Genomic DNA, 18,286 nt, shown 5'->3' with positions numbered 1-18,286 from the left:
AGCGTCGTGCCGCGCGTGGGTGGGCCTCGTCATCACCCTCTGCTGCATCGCTTCGTTGTCGTTGGGACTTGGGGTCACTTGGTCCGGCCTCGTCTCCGACGCAATCCGGTCCGGTCCCATTCCCCCCAAATCCACCGCGATCGCCCAAGCGGATGAAGAACCCTAACCCTCCTCCCCCGAGGCCCTCCGCCGGAGGCAAGCCCCCCGCGGCCATGGCGCCGCCCCGCAAATCTCGCTGGGGCCCGCCGCCACCCGGCGCCGCCCCCGCCGGAGACAAGGCCGCGCCATCCACCTCCGCCCGCACCCCGACCCCCACCCACCCGGCGGACTCCAGGCGCCACCCGGCTCCTCCCGCGCCCGCCCCGCGCAACCCCGCGTCGCCGGCGGCCGCGCTCCGGCCGCCGCCGCAGGCGGAGACCCCTCCACCGCCACCGTACGACTTCCACAACCTCGACCGCCGCACCATGCTCCTCGCCGACGGCACCGTCCGCACCTACTTCGCGCTGCCCCCCGACTACCCCTTCGAGCCCGCGCCCCTGCCGCCCCTCCCGCACCACCTCCTCCCCCGTGCCGGCCCGGATCTCTGGCCGCCGCCGCCGCAAATGCCCATGCCCATGACGATGCAGATGCCGCCGCACGAGGCTAAGCGCAAGCACCCCGCCGACCAGGACGATGGCTTCCCGAGGCACCCCAAGCAGCCGCGGTTTGACGCGCCGCCGCATCACCCTCCGCAGCCGTCGCCACATGCCGCGGTGGACCGGCACGCGCTCAGAAGGGCGTTCCTCAAGTATGCCAAGATGCTCAACGAGAGCTCCGCGCAGAAGCGGAGCTACGTCGAGGGCGGCCGTGTCCCGTGCCTCGCCTGTGGCAGGTTTGGTGATCCCACATCACTTGCTGCCTTCTTCCTGTCAAGCTTTCTAGTATCATTTGTGGTCAAGTTCCTGTGTTGGTTTCTTGCTATTGTTGAGCTCGCTCTTGCACTTTGACGCGATATGACTTTTCCCCATCTATTTTCTATGGCACTGATCATGTTATGTCTATGTCTGGCTGGAGAAATTTAACTTACAACATCGTCCTGAAAACTTTGCGTATATCATGTTGAATAATTGATATGCGCTTTGTACAGGCAGATTTCTCTGTGGGTGAATACGGACTAACACTTAGCTATCACTTAGTAGTAATAGGAGTGTTGATGTTAACATTGTATTCTGTATTGCTTAGTTTTATCTGCTACTGGTGTTGCAATTGCTAGATATGTCTATGTATATTCTCTGCCTTTCGCTAATTGTTATAATACCATATACCATCATTGCTCCAAGAGTTACATTTGTGTTATTCAGAGTTTATCTTTTCCATTGTAAGAGTAATATCATATTCTAGTCATCAAGTGGACCATATATTTATCATCAGCGCCTTTCGATTATCTTTTGATTTTGTAATTGCCTACTAATGAATTTCCTCTGGACATATGTTTTGTCATGTCTGTTTTGTACCCACTGAAGATTGAAGTAAAGTGGAATTTTACCTGCGTGATCAGAAGTCTAGATAGAAGTATAAAACTGCAGTGATTTTGTTCTCTGTCTTTGGCATCTAATATGAAACTGCATGCTGCCTTATTGGGATTTTTAATATCCTTGCAAATTAATAAGAACCGCATTGGTGTGTGAGGTTTTCTGAGTACAGTGTTCTGAAAATAAATCTAATGTATTACTGTATATCCTGCTTCACTTCTTGCGAGTTATGTGTGGTGGCAAGGGCAGATTGAGTAGATCTGCAACTAGTATCTTTGTTCATTGCTTGCTTGATTGCAATTGTGTGCTTGTGAATGTTCCTTTGATCTAGTAGCAGAATTTTATTTTTGTTTGTATTTTAAGATCTGGACATTTTGCTGATTATGATATAGCCTCATGCAGATTTTATTGAGGCTGTGGTGTGTATTTTTCATTTGTTCATGATTGTCTAGGATCTAGTGCCAGAAGTAGCCTATCTCCATCCAGGAATACTACTTTAGGCTTAATTGCTCGTATCCTTGACTTTAATGTCACTCACGCTTTTGTACTTTGTATTGCACTATTGCTGCCTTGTTGGCATGATTCCTGGAAGAAGATTCATTACTTTTTCCTGACCAATATGGATTCATGGTCTCGTCAGGAAAATTCCTAGGATTTTTCATTTGCATTTATGATCTGAATATTTTCTTTCCCAACATAACTCAGGCACTAGTTTTCTGAAGCATTCACTTGTTACTGTGCTTCTGATGGTGCTACCATACTTAGCATACACGTGTATGTTGAGTGTCAAATGCTTTGCGTGTCAACTGATAGCTTTATATGCTATTATTGTTTATTATTGGTCTGTTTTGCATGATGGCATACAGTATCAAACTTATTCCATGGTTGGTATGCTAGTTACAATATTCCTAATTCTAGCTTTGCATGTAGACTTCCCTTTTTTTTTCTAATATTGTCGATAAGGCCTCTGGCTTCTAGGATTCATATTCAACCCTCACGAGGAGGGTACCCCTGCCCACATCATATTCATATTCAACCCCCACGAGGAGGATACCCCTGCCCACATCATGCCCTTCCCATTGTGTTTGGCCTAAACTGTACACTCTGCATGGCCACTATTCCTGGTTGAGATGAGCTACATGTGTCAGGTCTTCTATGTCCTGCTCCATCTGCACCTCCATGCTTGCCTTGTGCCGTTCGCAACTAAATTGCACACTATTAGGATTGTGAAGGTTGTCTATACTTGAGAATGATGAATAGGGCAGCCCCAACAATGGAGGGGCCCGTGACAGCTTTGTCAGTAGTGACATCTTGGGAGGTTAGGATGATGAGGAGCCATCCCAATGGATTCATGTGAGAGGAAGGAAGTTGTTGGGTTTGGGTATTTGAATTAAGTTTTTCGTAAGATAATTCATTTGCTGGAAGTTTTCTCTCTCTTTTGAGGTTTCTGGAGAGGTTAAGGAGGTGTGAGGTCATGACATACCATCGCTCATCACCCAAGCATCTGATTGTCTCAATCTAGGAAAGATACATCAAGTTAGTATCTATAAACCACAAATATGTTGGTGAAATATAAGGTGGTACAACCAGAACGTAGAAGCTTGGTGCCTTGGTTGAATCTTTTAAATATGTTGGAATAAGCGAACATCATCCATGCATTGTCCTGAAGTGAATTCTTGCTGCATGGAAAGGTTCAAATGTAATATACAGTCTGGCGGTGTACCAGCTGTTTACAAAATCCCAGCAGCCATAGGAATTGTGAAGTGGCTGAATTTGGAAAGAAAATAATGATATTTGGGTTAGGGTCTCACTCCACATGAGATGGAGATCGAGTCACTTCCATTTCAAAAAAGGACACCATATTGCATGGAAACCTCCCTTCTAAAGCCCCAGCCAATTCTTCCCTAAATGATTGCCAGCGTGTTGAAAGCATAGTTGACTGTACAGTTGCTGCCTAACTGGATGAAAGAAACCGATAGTTTCCGGATGCAACAATAGAATCCTTTTTTCCTCACCTTAAACAGTTTTTGGCATTTCATGTTTTGATTCAAGTTTTCTAATGGTATGGGGGTTATTCCTGCCAAAAATGGTACTGGATAGGATTTGTTTTGGAAACAGTACCCAAGCCCTGGTGCAGACCTAAAACCACTTATTATCAAGTACCATATTTTCTGATGGGAGGTAATCATTCCTTATCAATGTATAGCGGAACTGTGGTAGATCCATGGTGTGTCCCCGACTGCTCATTACACATGATCCTTGGAGCACCAGAGCTGTCAATGAACCTATAGGAGTATATCATTTCACCAGTGACTGAATATTCTTAAATTGTTTTTCTCTTGACAAGTTGACAGTTGTTTCTTTGGCATATAATCCTATCGTGCTGCTTTATGATACTTTTGCGATAGATTTGTTGGGGATTTGTCAGTTGAGATTCTCTCATTTCTAGAGCCTCTTACACTGTATGTGTGATGAAGGCTGTGTTTAGCTCACTAGTTTCCAGCTCCTACCCATTGGATCTTAATTTATTTGTGGTTGTGTCTGGTGTCAATGTGCAATCTTCCAGGGACTTTGCTGATGCGCATGGACTTGTCATGCATGCTTACAACCCACCAAATACAGATTCACTTGTTGATCATCTTGGTTTACACAAGGCATTGTGTGTCCTTATGGGATGGGATTATACAAAAGTCCCTGAGAACTCTAAGGGTTACCAATCTTTACCTGCTGACATTGTCCGAGAAAGTAGGGAGGACCTTATTGTATGGCCGCCGACTGTTATTATTCACAATACGGCAACTGGGAGGAAGAAAGATGGTCGCTTCGAGGGTTTAGGGAACAAAGACATGGATAAGAAAATAACAGGTATATTTATATTGCAGCCTTTAACTTTATGATAATGTAGTGTTTGCATACAGGCGCCTGTGGCATATTTGCTTTATACAACACTCAATGTATTTTATTAACACACTATCTTAATATGCTTACTGCTGTTAAGGAAAGGCAGGGTTTTGCTGCTATTTAGTTTTCTTCTAGGTTGTAGAGCAGCTATTCCTGTGCTAATTGGACATAGTGCCAACTACCAAGGCAGTGTGAGGTACATCAACCGTCCCGTAGGTTGCCTCATGCACTGGCATGTAGCATAGGTGACGTGGAGGAGAGAGAGAGGGAGTGGAGGGAAAGAGTCTGTTGTCTCATGATACAACTACCTCATAAGCTAAAATCTATTTCTATGAGACGACTGAAAAAACCATTGTACCGTATGTCATTGTGACGGATTTATTTTCTTTCCTTCCACTGAGGCACTGACCCACAAATTAAGGGGACACAGAGATACTATGAGGTAACTAAAAGGACAACCTATTGTAAGGCTATCTATTAACTTGTCTCAATATCATTTGGGGGCTATGTGGCAGCTTTAAGATGGCACCATTACCTTCGCCCTTAAAGAGATGTGGTAATTCGTTAATTCAGCTTGACCTTAGGATGAGTAGTGCTGGGGTTGTTGGGTACCTCTACCCCAAAGTGTTCCGTTGGGCTACAATTATAATTGCATCCAATGCTTGATTGGATGGTTTAGGTTGAATTTGCAGTCAGGTAGATGCGACTAATTCCTAGGCTACTGTGCAGATAGTAAGTTATCGCATTTTGTATGCAGCAATAGTTTCCTGCCTCTTTGTCCTTGTTACATGGACATGGGGCATGTAGTATCCTGACCTCAAGGGGGGTCAATTATGTCCTGTTTTGTCAGTGTGACAGCCATTTGATCGATCTACTTCAAGCAGATTTATCTGCTGTGTTCAGATCTGGAAAGTGACATTTCTCTGTCCAATGTTTTGTGTTGCAACCTTTCTAGTTAAGGAAGACTGTAGCAGCATTGTGGGGTTCATATTCATTGCTGAACTAAATAATCTAGTGTAAGCAAAGTGGCAATTGCATTCAGTATTTAACTTGTTCAAGGCTGCAAGTTAGAATTAAGCCATATTTGGAGTGGTGACAGAAAACCACTCGAGAAGTACCGTTCCCATTTATGAAATCATGACTCTGCTAAGCACATGTTTTTGGAGTAATGCCATATATATCACAGTAATATTTGCTGCGTGTCAAACTCGTATCTTTGTTTTCAGAACTAGGGTTTTCTGGTGGCAAGTCGAAGTCCTTATATGGAAAAGAAGGGCACCTGGGTTTGACACTTATCAAGTTTGCAAACAACCCAGCTGGCTTGAAGGAGGCTGAGCGTCTTGCTGAATTCCTTGAGAGGCAAGATCATGGGCGTATAGGTTGGTCACGTGCGCGTGCCACTCATTCTATAGATTCTGATCAGAACCCTTTGTTGGTCGAGACGGATACCAGGACAGGTGAGAGAATGAGGATACTTTATGGGTACCTAGCAATTTCATCTGACCTGGATGAACTAGACTCAGATTCGAGAAAAAGGGCTTTCCTCAAGAGCAGAAGAGAATTCGACCTAAGTGACTAGGATGTAGTCTCTTGTCATAAAGCCCACCTCCATCGGTTTATTTAATTTGCAACAAAGCGTGTATACCTATCTCTGATGCCAAAGTCCGTAGATTCATGCTACTGCTGTGCACAAAAGATCTTAGCTTGAATATAATACCTGCAGCTAGGTGGGTTATGGCCACTAGTTCTGGAAACTATATTTTGCACTAGATGTATTTTCTTGCAAGAATCTATGGCTCACTGATTGAAGGGTTATCTGGAAGAGTTCTATCATCTTATTTAAGTATCATTAGCTTGATCAGTTGCTCTCAATTTTCAAGTGTGATCTTGATCTTGCAGAGTATTCCTGGTTGATGATCTTTTCCATATTATAGCATTTTCCATATTTCTGGACTTGCCATGAAAAGATTTAAATTTCCCTTAAGAAGGTATCCCTTGGCACTTTTGATGTTATCCGTTTCTTTGAATGTTGACAGTGACAATGTGGTGTGTTTTTCTTTATTTTCCATTCCATAATACTGTTAAGTATATTGTTACACTAGGTTGGTCCGTTCTTTTGGGCTTCAGCGCTTTCTGTATTGCTATCTATATTCAGAAATACTTGTGGAAATGTTTGTGCGAAATTAAATGACAAAGCCAGTCAAGTGCCACTTTGTGCTACGCTTCTTATCCGTGTTCATACTTGTTTATTATGTGGGCTATCTGGTTCCATAACTTTCATGGCAATCAGAGGCTGAAGCAGACAAGCCAGAGTGGATGGCCCAAAAATCATATTTATGGTTTTAAATTTCATGACTTGTAGCGGAATACATATTTACTCTTAGTTTGGAATGTGGTGTAATTTCCCTCATAAAAATTCCTTCCCCTAGGCCATTTCTTTGTTCCAGACAGAGCCTCTAAATTGGATAGATATTAGATGAACTGATGCAGAGGTCATTATATCTCAAATGCTCTTATATGTTAAAAAGTGATAATGTGTAGACCAGATGTTTGATAAAGAAAACTGAAAGCTTAAATGTGTGTTTGTTCTGACTCTAGATATGGATTTGCTCAAAAGATTTTCCATGTATAGCAAATTGTTTTGCGATCCAGAACAATATACTTGTTACAGATAGCTGTGCGAAAGATTGGACTGCTGACTAGTGCTTGCAGATTGATGCGCCTGGCTTTCCTGAAGGCTGTGTTGCATTTGTATCTCTGCCAGGGCGCCAAACCTGCTGCTGTTACTAGTGTTTCTTGTCGGTGCAAGTGCCAGTGGTGTGGTGTCGATGCTGGTAATGCTCATTCTGCTTCCTGTCGTGTGCTGTGTGCGCTGGGTGTCTGGGTTTCCCGCGCGCCTTTGTGCGTGCCCGTCGGAGATGATTCTGTCGGTGTCGCTGCCGGTCAGAAAGAGAAGAGCCCCAGGTGAGAACGCCTGGAGCGTAGTGATGGCCGGTGGTGGGCATAGATCATGGTTCTGCTTTGCAGGATGCTGTGCTAGTTGCTGCTCCAACGGTGTCAATGGTGTTGCAGGGATCGCAGCACGGGTACGCAATCCTATTGCTGTTTTGGTCTTGTGAATTTCCTTTCTCATATAGTGGAGCACTCGGCCACACCGCTGAACGTTGGCTGTGCACGAGGCTTTGCGAAGAAAGCAGATCCGCGCCGATCTAGCTCGCGGTTGCAGTGTCAATGTCCGCCCTCAACGGCCTCATTGCTTCGCTATTCTGTTTTGCTTTTGTTGGCACGGTTCTTTTCTAGGTCTCCCTCACCACACCACCCTTGTGGTTCGTTATCGCCACTTTGTGGGTCCATGGGTCCCATCTATCACCATACTCTACTGAATGGAAATGGGAAGCGTAATGGCGCCGATGGTTGCTCTGTTCTACAGATGCGATCCATCCAACGACACGGCAGCCATGTGTACGTACGCTGCAAGCAGCCTGCAGCTTCTGTACCCAGCCGATTGGTTTTGCACGGCATATGTTTATTATTGCTGCCTGTGGCTGGATCCGAAGACCTCGCTCGTCTCAAGGGAGGTGACCTCGTTTGTGGGGTAGTTTAAGATGAAGTAGCGAAAACCTTCCCAAAGATCTGAGTTAAATGGTTGGTGCTTAGGTTCGACAAAATGGTTGGTGCTTGTGGAAGGAATTTGAAAGGATTTTCTTAGGTGTCTCGGGGAGATTGTAAAATTCTCCCAAACCTTTATTTAAAATGTATGAGTATTTGGTAAATCATTGTAGCTGTTACAATCACGATACGAACCATGGCCGGCATAACCAATATAGCACAAGCAAACTTTGCCTTCAAACAATGCTTGCCATGCTCTATACAACACACAAGCAAAACTTAGCCTTTAAACCATGCATGGCATGGCCTATGTAACACAAAAGCAAACTTAGCCTTCAAGTGCCCCCAAAGAGAACAGAAAGCTAAAGAGATGAACAGTAAAAAACAGAGATGGCCAAAAAGGCAAAGGCAAACGCAAAGCAAACCGAGCAGACACCTTTGTTTGGAGAAGCTGGACATATTCTATCTTAGCCAGCACGCTCACTGCTCACAACGCACCCAGAGAAAAGTCAAAGCAAAATGCTATGCACAGTGAAAGTGACAGGTTCCAGCTACGAAATTTCACAGCACGTATTTACAGTCGTTAGGTGATCTTCAGACTCGATATGCATGAAGCTTTTACTAGTTCCTTGCCAATTATTGCAAAGAATTCTGGTTTTGGTACCAAAAAAATCTGCCGTATGCGTCACGGAGAGTTGCTGCTAGTACGAGTTAATCGTGGTGCTCGTCGTCGGCGTTGGTCACGGCGGTGAGGCGGAGGAGGAGGTCGGTGAAGGCGCTGACGACGTACTTGTGCGCTTGCCTGTCGTTGAGCGCGAGGTAGCAGAGCAGCAGCTCGTGGAGGCGCGCCCTGTCGTCGCGCCGTCGCGCGTCCAGCCGGAGCGCCGCGGCCATCTCCTCCATCGACCGGAGGAAGTCGGCGTGCGGGTCCGGCGAGTACGTCGGCACCGCCACTCCGGCCGCGCCAACGCTCAGGCCCAGAGCGGCACCGTGCGCGGACGAGTCGACGATGGAGTTGGAGCGGCCCGGGGACGAGAGGAAGAACCGGCGCGACGCGATGGCCGACGACAGCCCGGACTCGGACAGCGTGGACGGGTTCTTGCCCACCGCACCGTCGCCGCCGTCGCGGCCATGGTCGTAGGTCGAGCTGCCGGCGCCGTTCTTGCAGCGCGCCGAGGAGGAGGACGAGCACGGGGAGGTGGAGCCCGCCGCCGACGTCGAGGCCGCGGACGTGGACGCGTCGTCGGACGCCGGCATGGGCTCCGGCGCCGGTGACCCCGCCGGCGGCCGCCGCATCCTGGAGAAGCATCCGAGCATCGTGTTCGCTCGCTCTGGCGCGAGTGCTCTCTTGGTTTTGTTTGGTAGGCGCGAACACTACTGACGCGGAGCTAGGAGCTAAGCTCTGCCTCGTGAATGGGGAGTGGAGTGAGAAGTTGGTATGTGAGGCCGGCTGCGAGGAGTTTATAGGAGAAGTGACCGGCTGGTGGCGTTTCTAGGTACGGGGGCTCACCTATTATTGGACGAACTGAGTTCAGTGCAAGCTGACAGTCACATTTTCTGGTCAAGAAGGTTCATCCTACCTGCACAGATTCGCAAGTGGCACCAAAAAAATTTGATCGGTAGCCTTTTCCACTTGAGATATCCAGATTTCAGGTGGTCTATTTTATCAATGGTAGTAGAGCTAGAAACGGCCAGTAAGATGAACACAGGTCTACAGGAGTATCTACGTGAATGTGCAAACGTGTACACGTACGAGTACGACCCATTGCACCATCTTTACTGTCATTGCAAAAAGCATGTGATTTGCTCCGATCCTGGTATACATTTCTTCTCAGGAAATGAATGAGGTGGCCACAATTGTTCTTACCAATCTCGAGAAATTAATCAGATGAAGCCTGTAATAGCATCATCTTCATCACACTATAAAAAATCTGTTAATCCATGACGGACTGAAAAAAGTCAAAAAACAGTATCTACAACGATCTCAAATTTCATCATCTACTCGTACTTCGTTACACTACGCAATGTACAACTACGACCACACCTACATCGGTCGCCACTTGAATGTTCAACAACCACACAATAGCTTCATGGTACAACACCATTGGCCGTGGTCCAAAATTGACAGAACTGCCCGGTTACCATCTTACCGGGACTTCACTCCACTTGTACGCTGCTTTACTCTGCCAGCAGCTAGCACTGGTCCAGCTCGTACAGACTGTACCACGTACGCCTCTCTGTGTGTCAGTGTGTGTGTGTGTATCAGACATTCAGACTACTATCAGTGTATTCGATGGTAGCACACATGAACGCATGGCGAGTCGTGACCATCTAGACGATGCCTCCATGTGCCCTCGTACCACTGCATCTGCATGGTGATGTAGCTGCTCTCTGATGCTAAGCGCTGTCAAGTCCTGTGTCGTAGCAATGCAAGCGAAGACACTGCGTGCAGAAACAGTGGCCTGGGACAGAAGGGTGAGGTGCCATACGCATCCATGGCGTGTCCCTGTGTGGTTGGGGCGCGTTAGGGCTCACATGAATCGATCTTGCTACATACCCGCGGTCCGGGAGGCAGCGCATTGAATAATTAAAGAGTTAAAAAAAGTATAGGCGAATCAAGAGAGCCCATAAACGTCAACCGCAATGTGTCTCCTCTCTCCGGCAACTCGATTGTTTAATTATTTGCTTGTGTTGCTGAGAAGAAATTAAACAAGAGAAGCAAATGCGTATGCATATTCTTCTTTATAGCTAACGTGTGTTAAGTTGTGATCCAAATTCATCTATACACGTATAAAGGCCGACTTCGGACGTAGCGAAGCGGAGGTCCATCGCTGAGGGTTGGGCCGTAGCGAAGCGGTGTAGATCGATTAGGGTTTCTATATATGTACCTCTTGTAAGCCGCCGTTCGGGATAGAGCAAGATCATTGTAAATCCCTGGCGTTCGTAACCGCACTCGATACAGTGAAGTTCTGCTGGCTAGCGCCCGTGGTTCTTCCCTTCTATCTTGGAAGGGTTTTCCACGTTAAATCCTCGTGTCCTCTGGGTTGATCGGTTCTTCTTCATTTTTTCTTTATCATCTATTTTGTAACAACATGTTTCATGCAGCTAGCCACAACAGAGACACACTCTATCTTGTGACAGAGATATACTAGTTTTCATCTGCTGCTGCATTCAATTTCGATCTTCAGATGAGAAGAAAAGCTATAGCGTCCAGAGAAGTTTCTGCGCTGGTAGCTCCATCGTTCGCAGCTGATGATGATGAGCGTGAATCTTGCAGGGGAACTAAAAAATGTCTGTGATCGATTAGGGCAGCAGGTTGCTTGCGACGCGTACCTTTCCTTGTCACAGTACATACGTCCTGGGCGGGACACGTGACCTCTCGCTTGCTCGTCGCCGTCGTCGTCTACCTTTCGCTCGTGCATCCCCATCGATCCGCATCTACCAGCGTCGTCGATCAGCAACTCAGCTCTCACCCCAATGCATGCAAGGATCCCCGGTAGTACTCGGTATCCGTATAGCTCGCTGTCTGAGCAACTGGGCGATGGGGCGATGGCCTTGAAAGTTGAAATAATGCAGGCAGCAGAAGCGTACGAGCTTGTGGCGTACAGGCGCCGAGCGAGCAGGAGCGCGGGCCAGGGCGCATGTGTCGGCCGGACGCCATGCCACACGATGGAGCATGCAGCAATAAGTTGCAGCAGATCGATGATTGGGGGATCTCGCAAGCAACACGATGGTTTTTCTCATCTTGCTGCCCTCTATGCACGCATGCACAGTTTGCTTGGTGCCCGTACCGGCCGCCGGCCGGCGAGTTCCACTTAATTTCCAGCCCGTCCCATCGGCGCACCAGGCCAATGCAAGCTGCAGCACGCGCGACACCCTGTGCACGAGCACCACCCGGAGCCGGTCGATGCATGAGCGTCTAGCGCCCCCCAACCGTGCGACGTGTGGTGCCATAACGCGCGGCCGGCGAAGTCGGGCACCGGACACCGACGACCCGGGCGCGGGCGCGGCGGCGAGATCGGAGAGCAGCGGAGCGGAGGAAACGCACGCGGAGACACGATCCGTGTTCCGCGCGGCCGTCCTCCCTCCACCCGATCCCCCGCGCCGCCGTCCGTGAATCTTTTGGCGATTAATTTGCCCGGCGGGCAGGGCAGGACGCGGTCGATGTCGACCACCCCGTGGCCGGCCGTATGCGGACGGGAACGGCCAACGGGTTACGCTACGACGGACGGGGGGAGTTCGGCTTGTTTCGTAGCGTCCGCCTCACGCGTCGCGGCGCCGCGCATGTGGAGCCGTGGGGCGCGTGGCGTGGTATGGTATCCCACCGCCACGGCGCCACCGGCTCGCGCGCGCTAATAAAAGCGCCGTCTCGGCCGCTTCCTCCACGGCCTGGCGGCCCTGTTTTTGGAGCCGCTCGCCGCCCAAACGCTGCAGGCACCCGCCCGGACTCGCAGCGCGCGTTCCACGCATGTACAGCTTCTAGTGATTTCCTGACCCGCTCGACGGGCGCAGGCAGGCGCGGCAGCAGGCAGCTGACAACCTGTGCGGCCTATGGGCTCAGTGAGCGCCTCGAGATCGTTCCATGCAACGGCGGCGGCGGGGTCACCCCGACCGACTCCGTCGAGTTTGGCAGCCAGGCGGTCTGCGGGGGTACGGAACAGACAGGGATCCGCGTCCCGGACCTGTCCTTGTCCCGCGCGCCGCCGTAATTTCCCAGGCGGCCAGGCATTTCGCGCGACGCGGCCCCGATCGACGACCGCCCGTGGGCTTGGCGTATGCGTGCGTGCACGACGACAGGTCCGGCCTGTTCTGCTTCCAACACCACCTCCCCCGGCCGCGGCCGCCCTGTTTGGAGCAGCGAACGGTAAGCCGCAGGCCTCGCTGTCAGGGCATCACGATGAATCGGGCCCGAGATTGCCTTCAAGCAAGTCTATCGTGTTGTGGTTACGACGGCCCAGGCAGCTCGTTCAACTCGGGCCTGTGAACAACAGTGGGAGGGAGGGAGGGTCAACTGGATGGAGTCGAGGAGTCCTGGCCTCGCTTTTCCCTTCTGCGCTACTCGTAGGGCGACGCCTGCTGTGCAGCCGCGGCGGGCACTCCCCGCCGCCGGCGACGCCACTCACGAGCGAGAGAACGAGCCGACATCGTGGGGTCCACCCCGAGTGTTTTAGGTGATAGAATGCGCGACGGCGACGGGCATGGTCCGGAGCAGAGCCAGCACTCGCCTCGCAAGCGGCGGCAGCAGCAGCTGAGCGTCGCCGAGCATGTCAGCAGAGGTAGCCCCGTGAGTAGAGCGGAGCGGAGGCGTGGGCGGGACCGGAGGATACTCGAGTTCGCGTGAATTTGACGCGGGCAGGGTATGGCCGCGGAGCAAGGGGTGCTCGGCGGCGGCATGGCGTCCCCCGAAACTGATCTGCATCTTTGGAAAGAGTCCCGATCGCGATCCAGTATTTTACACAAAACCTCCTATTGAGAATTATATATATATACACAAATCCGCTAGTTTTTGCATATACACCCTTTATTTGGATCGCAATTACCAATCGCGATCTAATATTTACATATAACTCCATAATTTGTATCGCAGTATTTGCAAAAGGAACCCTGGTTTGGGCCGGCAGCTCGTTTGTTCGTCGGCTCCACCGCCCGCCGTTGCCGCCTTCCTTCCCACCCTTCGTCCCTGCTGGCTCCTGCAAGCGCCGTTCATCTAGGTCAGCTCTCTGCTCCAGAAACAAGGACCGTAAGCTCTCGATTCGCAGTCGCCGCCACATCCGAGCGGAGTGAGCAGTCGCACAGTGCAGGTCGTGTCGGCAGCGATGAATATTTCAATACTAATTAGAAAAATTAAATAAAAATAAATTATAAAACGAATTGCATAAGTTTAGAATTTATTCACGAGATGAATATATTAAGTTTAATTAATTTATAACTAGTACATATTTACTGCATCATCACATGAGCTAATCATGGATTAATTAGATTTAATATATTCGTCTCGCGAAAAAGTTTAGAGATTATAGAATTTATTTTATCATTAATTTATATTTAATACTTCTACTTAGTATCAAATATCCCGAGTTTAAAATAAGACCTACGGAACGAAACTCAAATCGCCTTCGCGACCCGTGAGCTTCGGAACCCGCCCGGACCGGCCGCCGATAGCGACGGGTCGCTGCTGCCACTCGCGCTCCTCCAGGAGCAGATCCACCGGTCCGTGCCCCTCGTCGGCGGCTCTCCCGACGACGAGGAGCGGGCCAGCAGCGCCAGCAGTAGCTCCTCCACCATCACCAGCGGCTCTGCCTTGGACGCCGCCTCAGATCCCGCAGCCTCCTCTGCCCGATGTTCAGGTGCGCTGCTCCCCGTGGCGCGTGAACTCGAGATGAGAGATCGCTGCCTGCTATGCTACTAGGCGCGAGGGCTCAATTGGGGGTTTCCGCGTCCAATTGGGGCTAGGGATTGTGCTTCTATCGCTGACCGGATCAAATTATTGAGAAATCCCTGCTGCTCAGATGATCATCTCTCGAAAATGCTGTTCAGATTCTATGTGTGCTTGAACAAGCAGGCTTGTTGAAGTTACTCTTTATGTTGATGTAAATAATGTGTAAGCTAGTGACCTGTGTGCAAATAGAATGTATGAAAAGGAGAGGGGTGTGACCAAGAGAAAAAACACACACCAGTTTTTCCTCAAATTGCAACATGGTATACAGAGCTAGGGTTAGAGGATTCTACCGCCGGCGTCGTTGCTGCCGCGAGTAATCGGTCGCCGGACCTGCGGACGGCGCGGGCGCACGAGGCGACGGCGGTGCGCGTGCCGCGGGCGCAAGCGGCTGCCGCGCAGGGCGGCTACAGGCCCGGGCGGCGCAAACGGCTGCCGCGCGGCGTCATGCGCGTGAGGGAGCTGCGGGCCCCGCGTGCGGCGCGTGTGGCGAGCGAGCGGTGGGCTGCGGGTCCGTGCGGTGTCGTGCGCTCCTCGGTGGCTGTGTGCAGGCTTGTGCGTGTGAAGAGCAGTTGCTGCCTGCTGGTGCGTGTGAAGGGGAGCTGCTTGGGAGCTGCCGTGCGAAGGGAAGCTCGGTGGCTGTGTGCTGCTGTGCTGCGCGTGAAGCTGCCCGTGGAGCTGAACGTGCTGGTGAGCTGTGTTGTGGTCAGCATTGAAGCTTGAGAGCAAGGGGCTGTTGTGCAGATTGAAGGGAGAAGAGCTGTGTTATTGTGGGAAGGAAGATTTGTTCGATTAATCATCAATGGAGATGTTGAGTCCGGAAGAAGAGGCGAAGAAATTGGCGGAAGAGGCTGCAAGGAAGGCTGCAAATGAGCAGCATAGCAGCAGCAAGAACGAAGAGGATCCACTCATTACAAAAAATGAGATGAGAAACGAGATGAGGTGTGAAAGGACCTCAAGATGCCTAGAGGGGGGTGAATAGGCTAATCTGAAACTTAAAAACACTTCGAGCACGGTTAGCAACACAAGTGTCCGGATACTCTGGATATATGTCCGGATACTCCGGATACAGTGTCCGGAGTCTCCGGAGATAATGTCCGGACTATCCGGGTATGAAAGAAAATGCTACTAATCACAGATAGAGATGCTGTAAATTGAATCCAATAAATTTAGAGGGACAAATGGTACCTTTGAAGTGTTTCTCACCAGTTGTCTTACTCCTGAGACTTGTACAATGATAGATCGCACTCAAACCCTAAAAGGTTAGTCTCACAAGCAAACAAATGCAAATGTACACTAAAGTTACGAGAGAGACACAGAATTTGTTTCCCGAAGTTCACTCCCAAAGGAGCTACGTCTCCGTTGAGGAAGAATTCAAGAGACGGTGCTCAAGAACTCCTATGCTCCTCTCCCAAGGGTGAGACCAACGCTCAAACCCTAGGGTCACTTACTATGAATTCCTCGGAGAGGAATGAAGATTACAAACCAGCTGTGATGCTCACAAATCAATCACGCAATCACAAGCGACGCCTAGCCGTCTAGGAGCTTGGAGCTCCAAGAGTAATAAACTTGAATCCACGGGCTAGACTTGGATTGATGTGCTCAAGAGATGAAATCAAGGCTTACTTGCACAATCTTAGCTCTTGCAACAATCTCACTTCAAACCCTAAAGAAAATCACTCAAGAATGGAGCAAAAGGGGAGTGAGATGGCTCTCTTTTGGTTTTCTGCAGTTCTGGTCGAAAAAGAGCAAGAGAGAGAGTGAGAGGGGGTATGGGGGTATTTATACCCCCTCTCCTAGAAACTAGCCGTTGGGAGAGCGGTACCCGGAAACTCCGGGTATATGTCCGGATACTCCGGACGTAGGGGTCCGGAGACTCCTGACCAAACTTGTTTTGCAGACCGGAAACAGTAACCCGGACACTCCGGGTATACGTCCGGATACTCCGGACTTTCTGTCCGGACATTCCGGGCTTGTACCCGGACACTCCGGGTTAGACACTGAATTTCACATTTAAGTCCCTTTTGAGTGTTGAGATGGTTTCTTATAATTTTTGTGGGTTCTCTTGAGCACAACTACCATGTCTACACTAGTGAATCACAGTTCCCCTTGATAGTACGGCGTTCCTATACTCAATTTCAAAAATAAAATCTAGTCTTTAAGAATACTTGAGGACGCCGTTTTTCATATCCTTTTTGAGGGTTCACGCTTCTCTAAAAGCTTTGCTTAGTCACCATTAGCACCTGCACACATGGTCAATAACACGATTAAATATACATGTGCTTTGTCATATATCACCAAAACCCACTTAGAGGCCTAGATATCTTTCAATCTCCCCCTTTTTGGTGATTGATGACAACCCACATGTATCTCATTTGATAACCATAAAAATGTAATCTTAAGCATGTAAAGAGCTCCCCCTTAATGTATGTCATGAATTTGAATTTCAAATTGACTTCTCTAAAGTCAAGATTGGGATATTAGAAAAAAGATATGGAAACTCTTTATACATTCTACAGTGGGGTGAGCATGTGTGTGCTGAAAAGTGTGTGATGCAAATGTCATGTCATATAATCAAGAAACACTAGTGTTTGAGCAAGATAACCCGGAGACTCCGGATTTCAATCCGGAGACTCCGGACCATGTGTCCGGAGTATCCGGAATTACATCCGGAGTATCCGGACCATCAGGTCAGAACACAGAAAAATAACATTGCATCATAATCAAATTAAGATCACACTATCAGCTCATCCTTAAAAACAAACTGCAAACTAGTAAACCACAGAGTAGCACACATTACAAAGTTCTTCACACCACATAGTCCTTACATGAGAATTGTTCAAAAGAAACGCATAAAGTTGATACAAAGCCCAAATGAGTACATAAATGATATTTTCACTCCCCCTTTGTCATCAAGTGCCAAACAGGAAATGAAAAATGGCAAGAAGGTCTTCTACTCATCATCATCTTGGGCATCCTCATCGGAGGTGTCCTCATCCTCATCCGAATCGGGGATTTCGCGGTAGTTTGGAGGTGCTTCTTCCTCGGTCTGTTCCTCTTCATCAAATATCTCTTGGCCACGAGAAGGAGAGCGACGGGATCGTGTAGGAGCACGTGTGCGCTGACGTGGGCGAGGTAGAGGAGCATGAGCAGCAGCAGTGGCGGCTTCATCCGCAGCATCCCATTCGGCAAATGGGTCATCAAACTCGGGCAACTCATGGTATGGATCCGCCGGAAGCCCCAAGTGACTCTTAATCTCAATGATGTCACGGTGGTTTTCATTTATCTCGTGAGTTGCAGTCTTGCACATGCAGAATATGCTCTTGAGAGCCCTCTTAATAAAAGAATCATGATGACCACAGCGAGAAGAAGATGAACCCGAATAAGACGGAGCAGGATCAAACCTTGTGTTCCTTGTGGCACCGGCATGAAGAGGAGGGGCGTGCGGTGCATCACCGGATCGAGGACGAAGGTGTAGGGCAGCATGCTTGCAATTCTTGGGAAAGGTGACCTTGGTAACCCTCTCAATCATATACATGATGTAAGGAGCAGATGGTAGAAACTTTTGTGGATCATTCATCGTCCTCCTTAACTCATTCCAAATAAAGTCCATAATAGAGAAGGGTCGCCCACCGGGCATGACACGGGCAAGGAGATTGCAAGCAAAGTACCTAAGAGCAGTGGCATCACCATCCTTGGCATCAATGGTGGCACGAAAGAATTGGTTCATGGTGTAGTAGAATGGTTGGAGAGTGCTTGCATTGCCGGCTTCCGCTAGAATAGGGTTGTAGAAAAGAGCCGGTAATTGACTTGGTTTCAACTAATGTTC

At 49.1% G+C, this 18,286-nt stretch overlaps 2 protein-coding genes across 2 annotated transcripts; one reads left to right on the top strand and one right to left on the bottom strand.

The window, feature by feature from the left end:
- The first annotated feature begins 47 nt into the window (after positions 1-47).
- Positions 48-6,258, top strand: LOC112877324. The gene is made up of 3 exons (XM_025941610.1): positions 48-871; positions 4,078-4,376; positions 5,639-6,258. The coding sequence occupies exons 1-3, from the start codon at positions 153-155 to the stop codon at positions 5,989-5,991; spliced, it is 1,371 nt and encodes a 456-aa protein (XP_025797395.1). The 5' UTR covers positions 48-152; the 3' UTR covers positions 5,992-6,258.
- A 1,992-nt stretch (positions 6,259-8,250) lies between these two features.
- Positions 8,251-9,534, bottom strand: LOC112877332 (transcription repressor OFP12). The gene has a single exon (XM_025941625.1). It carries the CDS (start codon positions 9,336-9,338, stop codon positions 8,733-8,735), a length of 606 nt encoding a protein of 201 aa, XP_025797410.1. The 5' UTR covers positions 9,339-9,534; the 3' UTR covers positions 8,251-8,732.
- Between the last annotated feature and the right edge of the window lie 8,752 nt (positions 9,535-18,286).

Source organism: Panicum hallii, chromosome 9 (assembly GCF_002211085.1).
Source record: "Panicum hallii strain FIL2 chromosome 9, PHallii_v3.1, whole genome shotgun sequence".
NCBI classification, from domain to species: Eukaryota; Viridiplantae; Streptophyta; class Magnoliopsida; order Poales; family Poaceae; genus Panicum; species Panicum hallii.
The sequence above is the reverse complement of the archived record's forward strand: the minus strand, read 5'-3'. Positions and strand labels throughout refer to the sequence as shown.

Coding starts and splice junctions, on each gene's coding strand:
- LOC112877332 (XM_025941625.1), bottom strand. CDS start 9,338: ATGCTCGGATGCTTCTCCAGGATGCGGCGGCCGCCGGCGGGGTCACCG.
- LOC112877324 (XM_025941610.1), top strand. CDS start 153: ATGAAGAACCCTAACCCTCCTCCCCCGAGGCCCTCCGCCGGAGGCAAG. Junction 872..4,077: donor CCGTGCCTCGCCTGTGGCAG/GTTTGGTGATCC, acceptor GCAATCTTCCAG/GGACTTTGCTGATGCGCATG. Junction 4,377..5,638: donor CATGGATAAGAAAATAACAG/GTATATTTATAT, acceptor CTTTGTTTTCAG/AACTAGGGTTTTCTGGTGGC.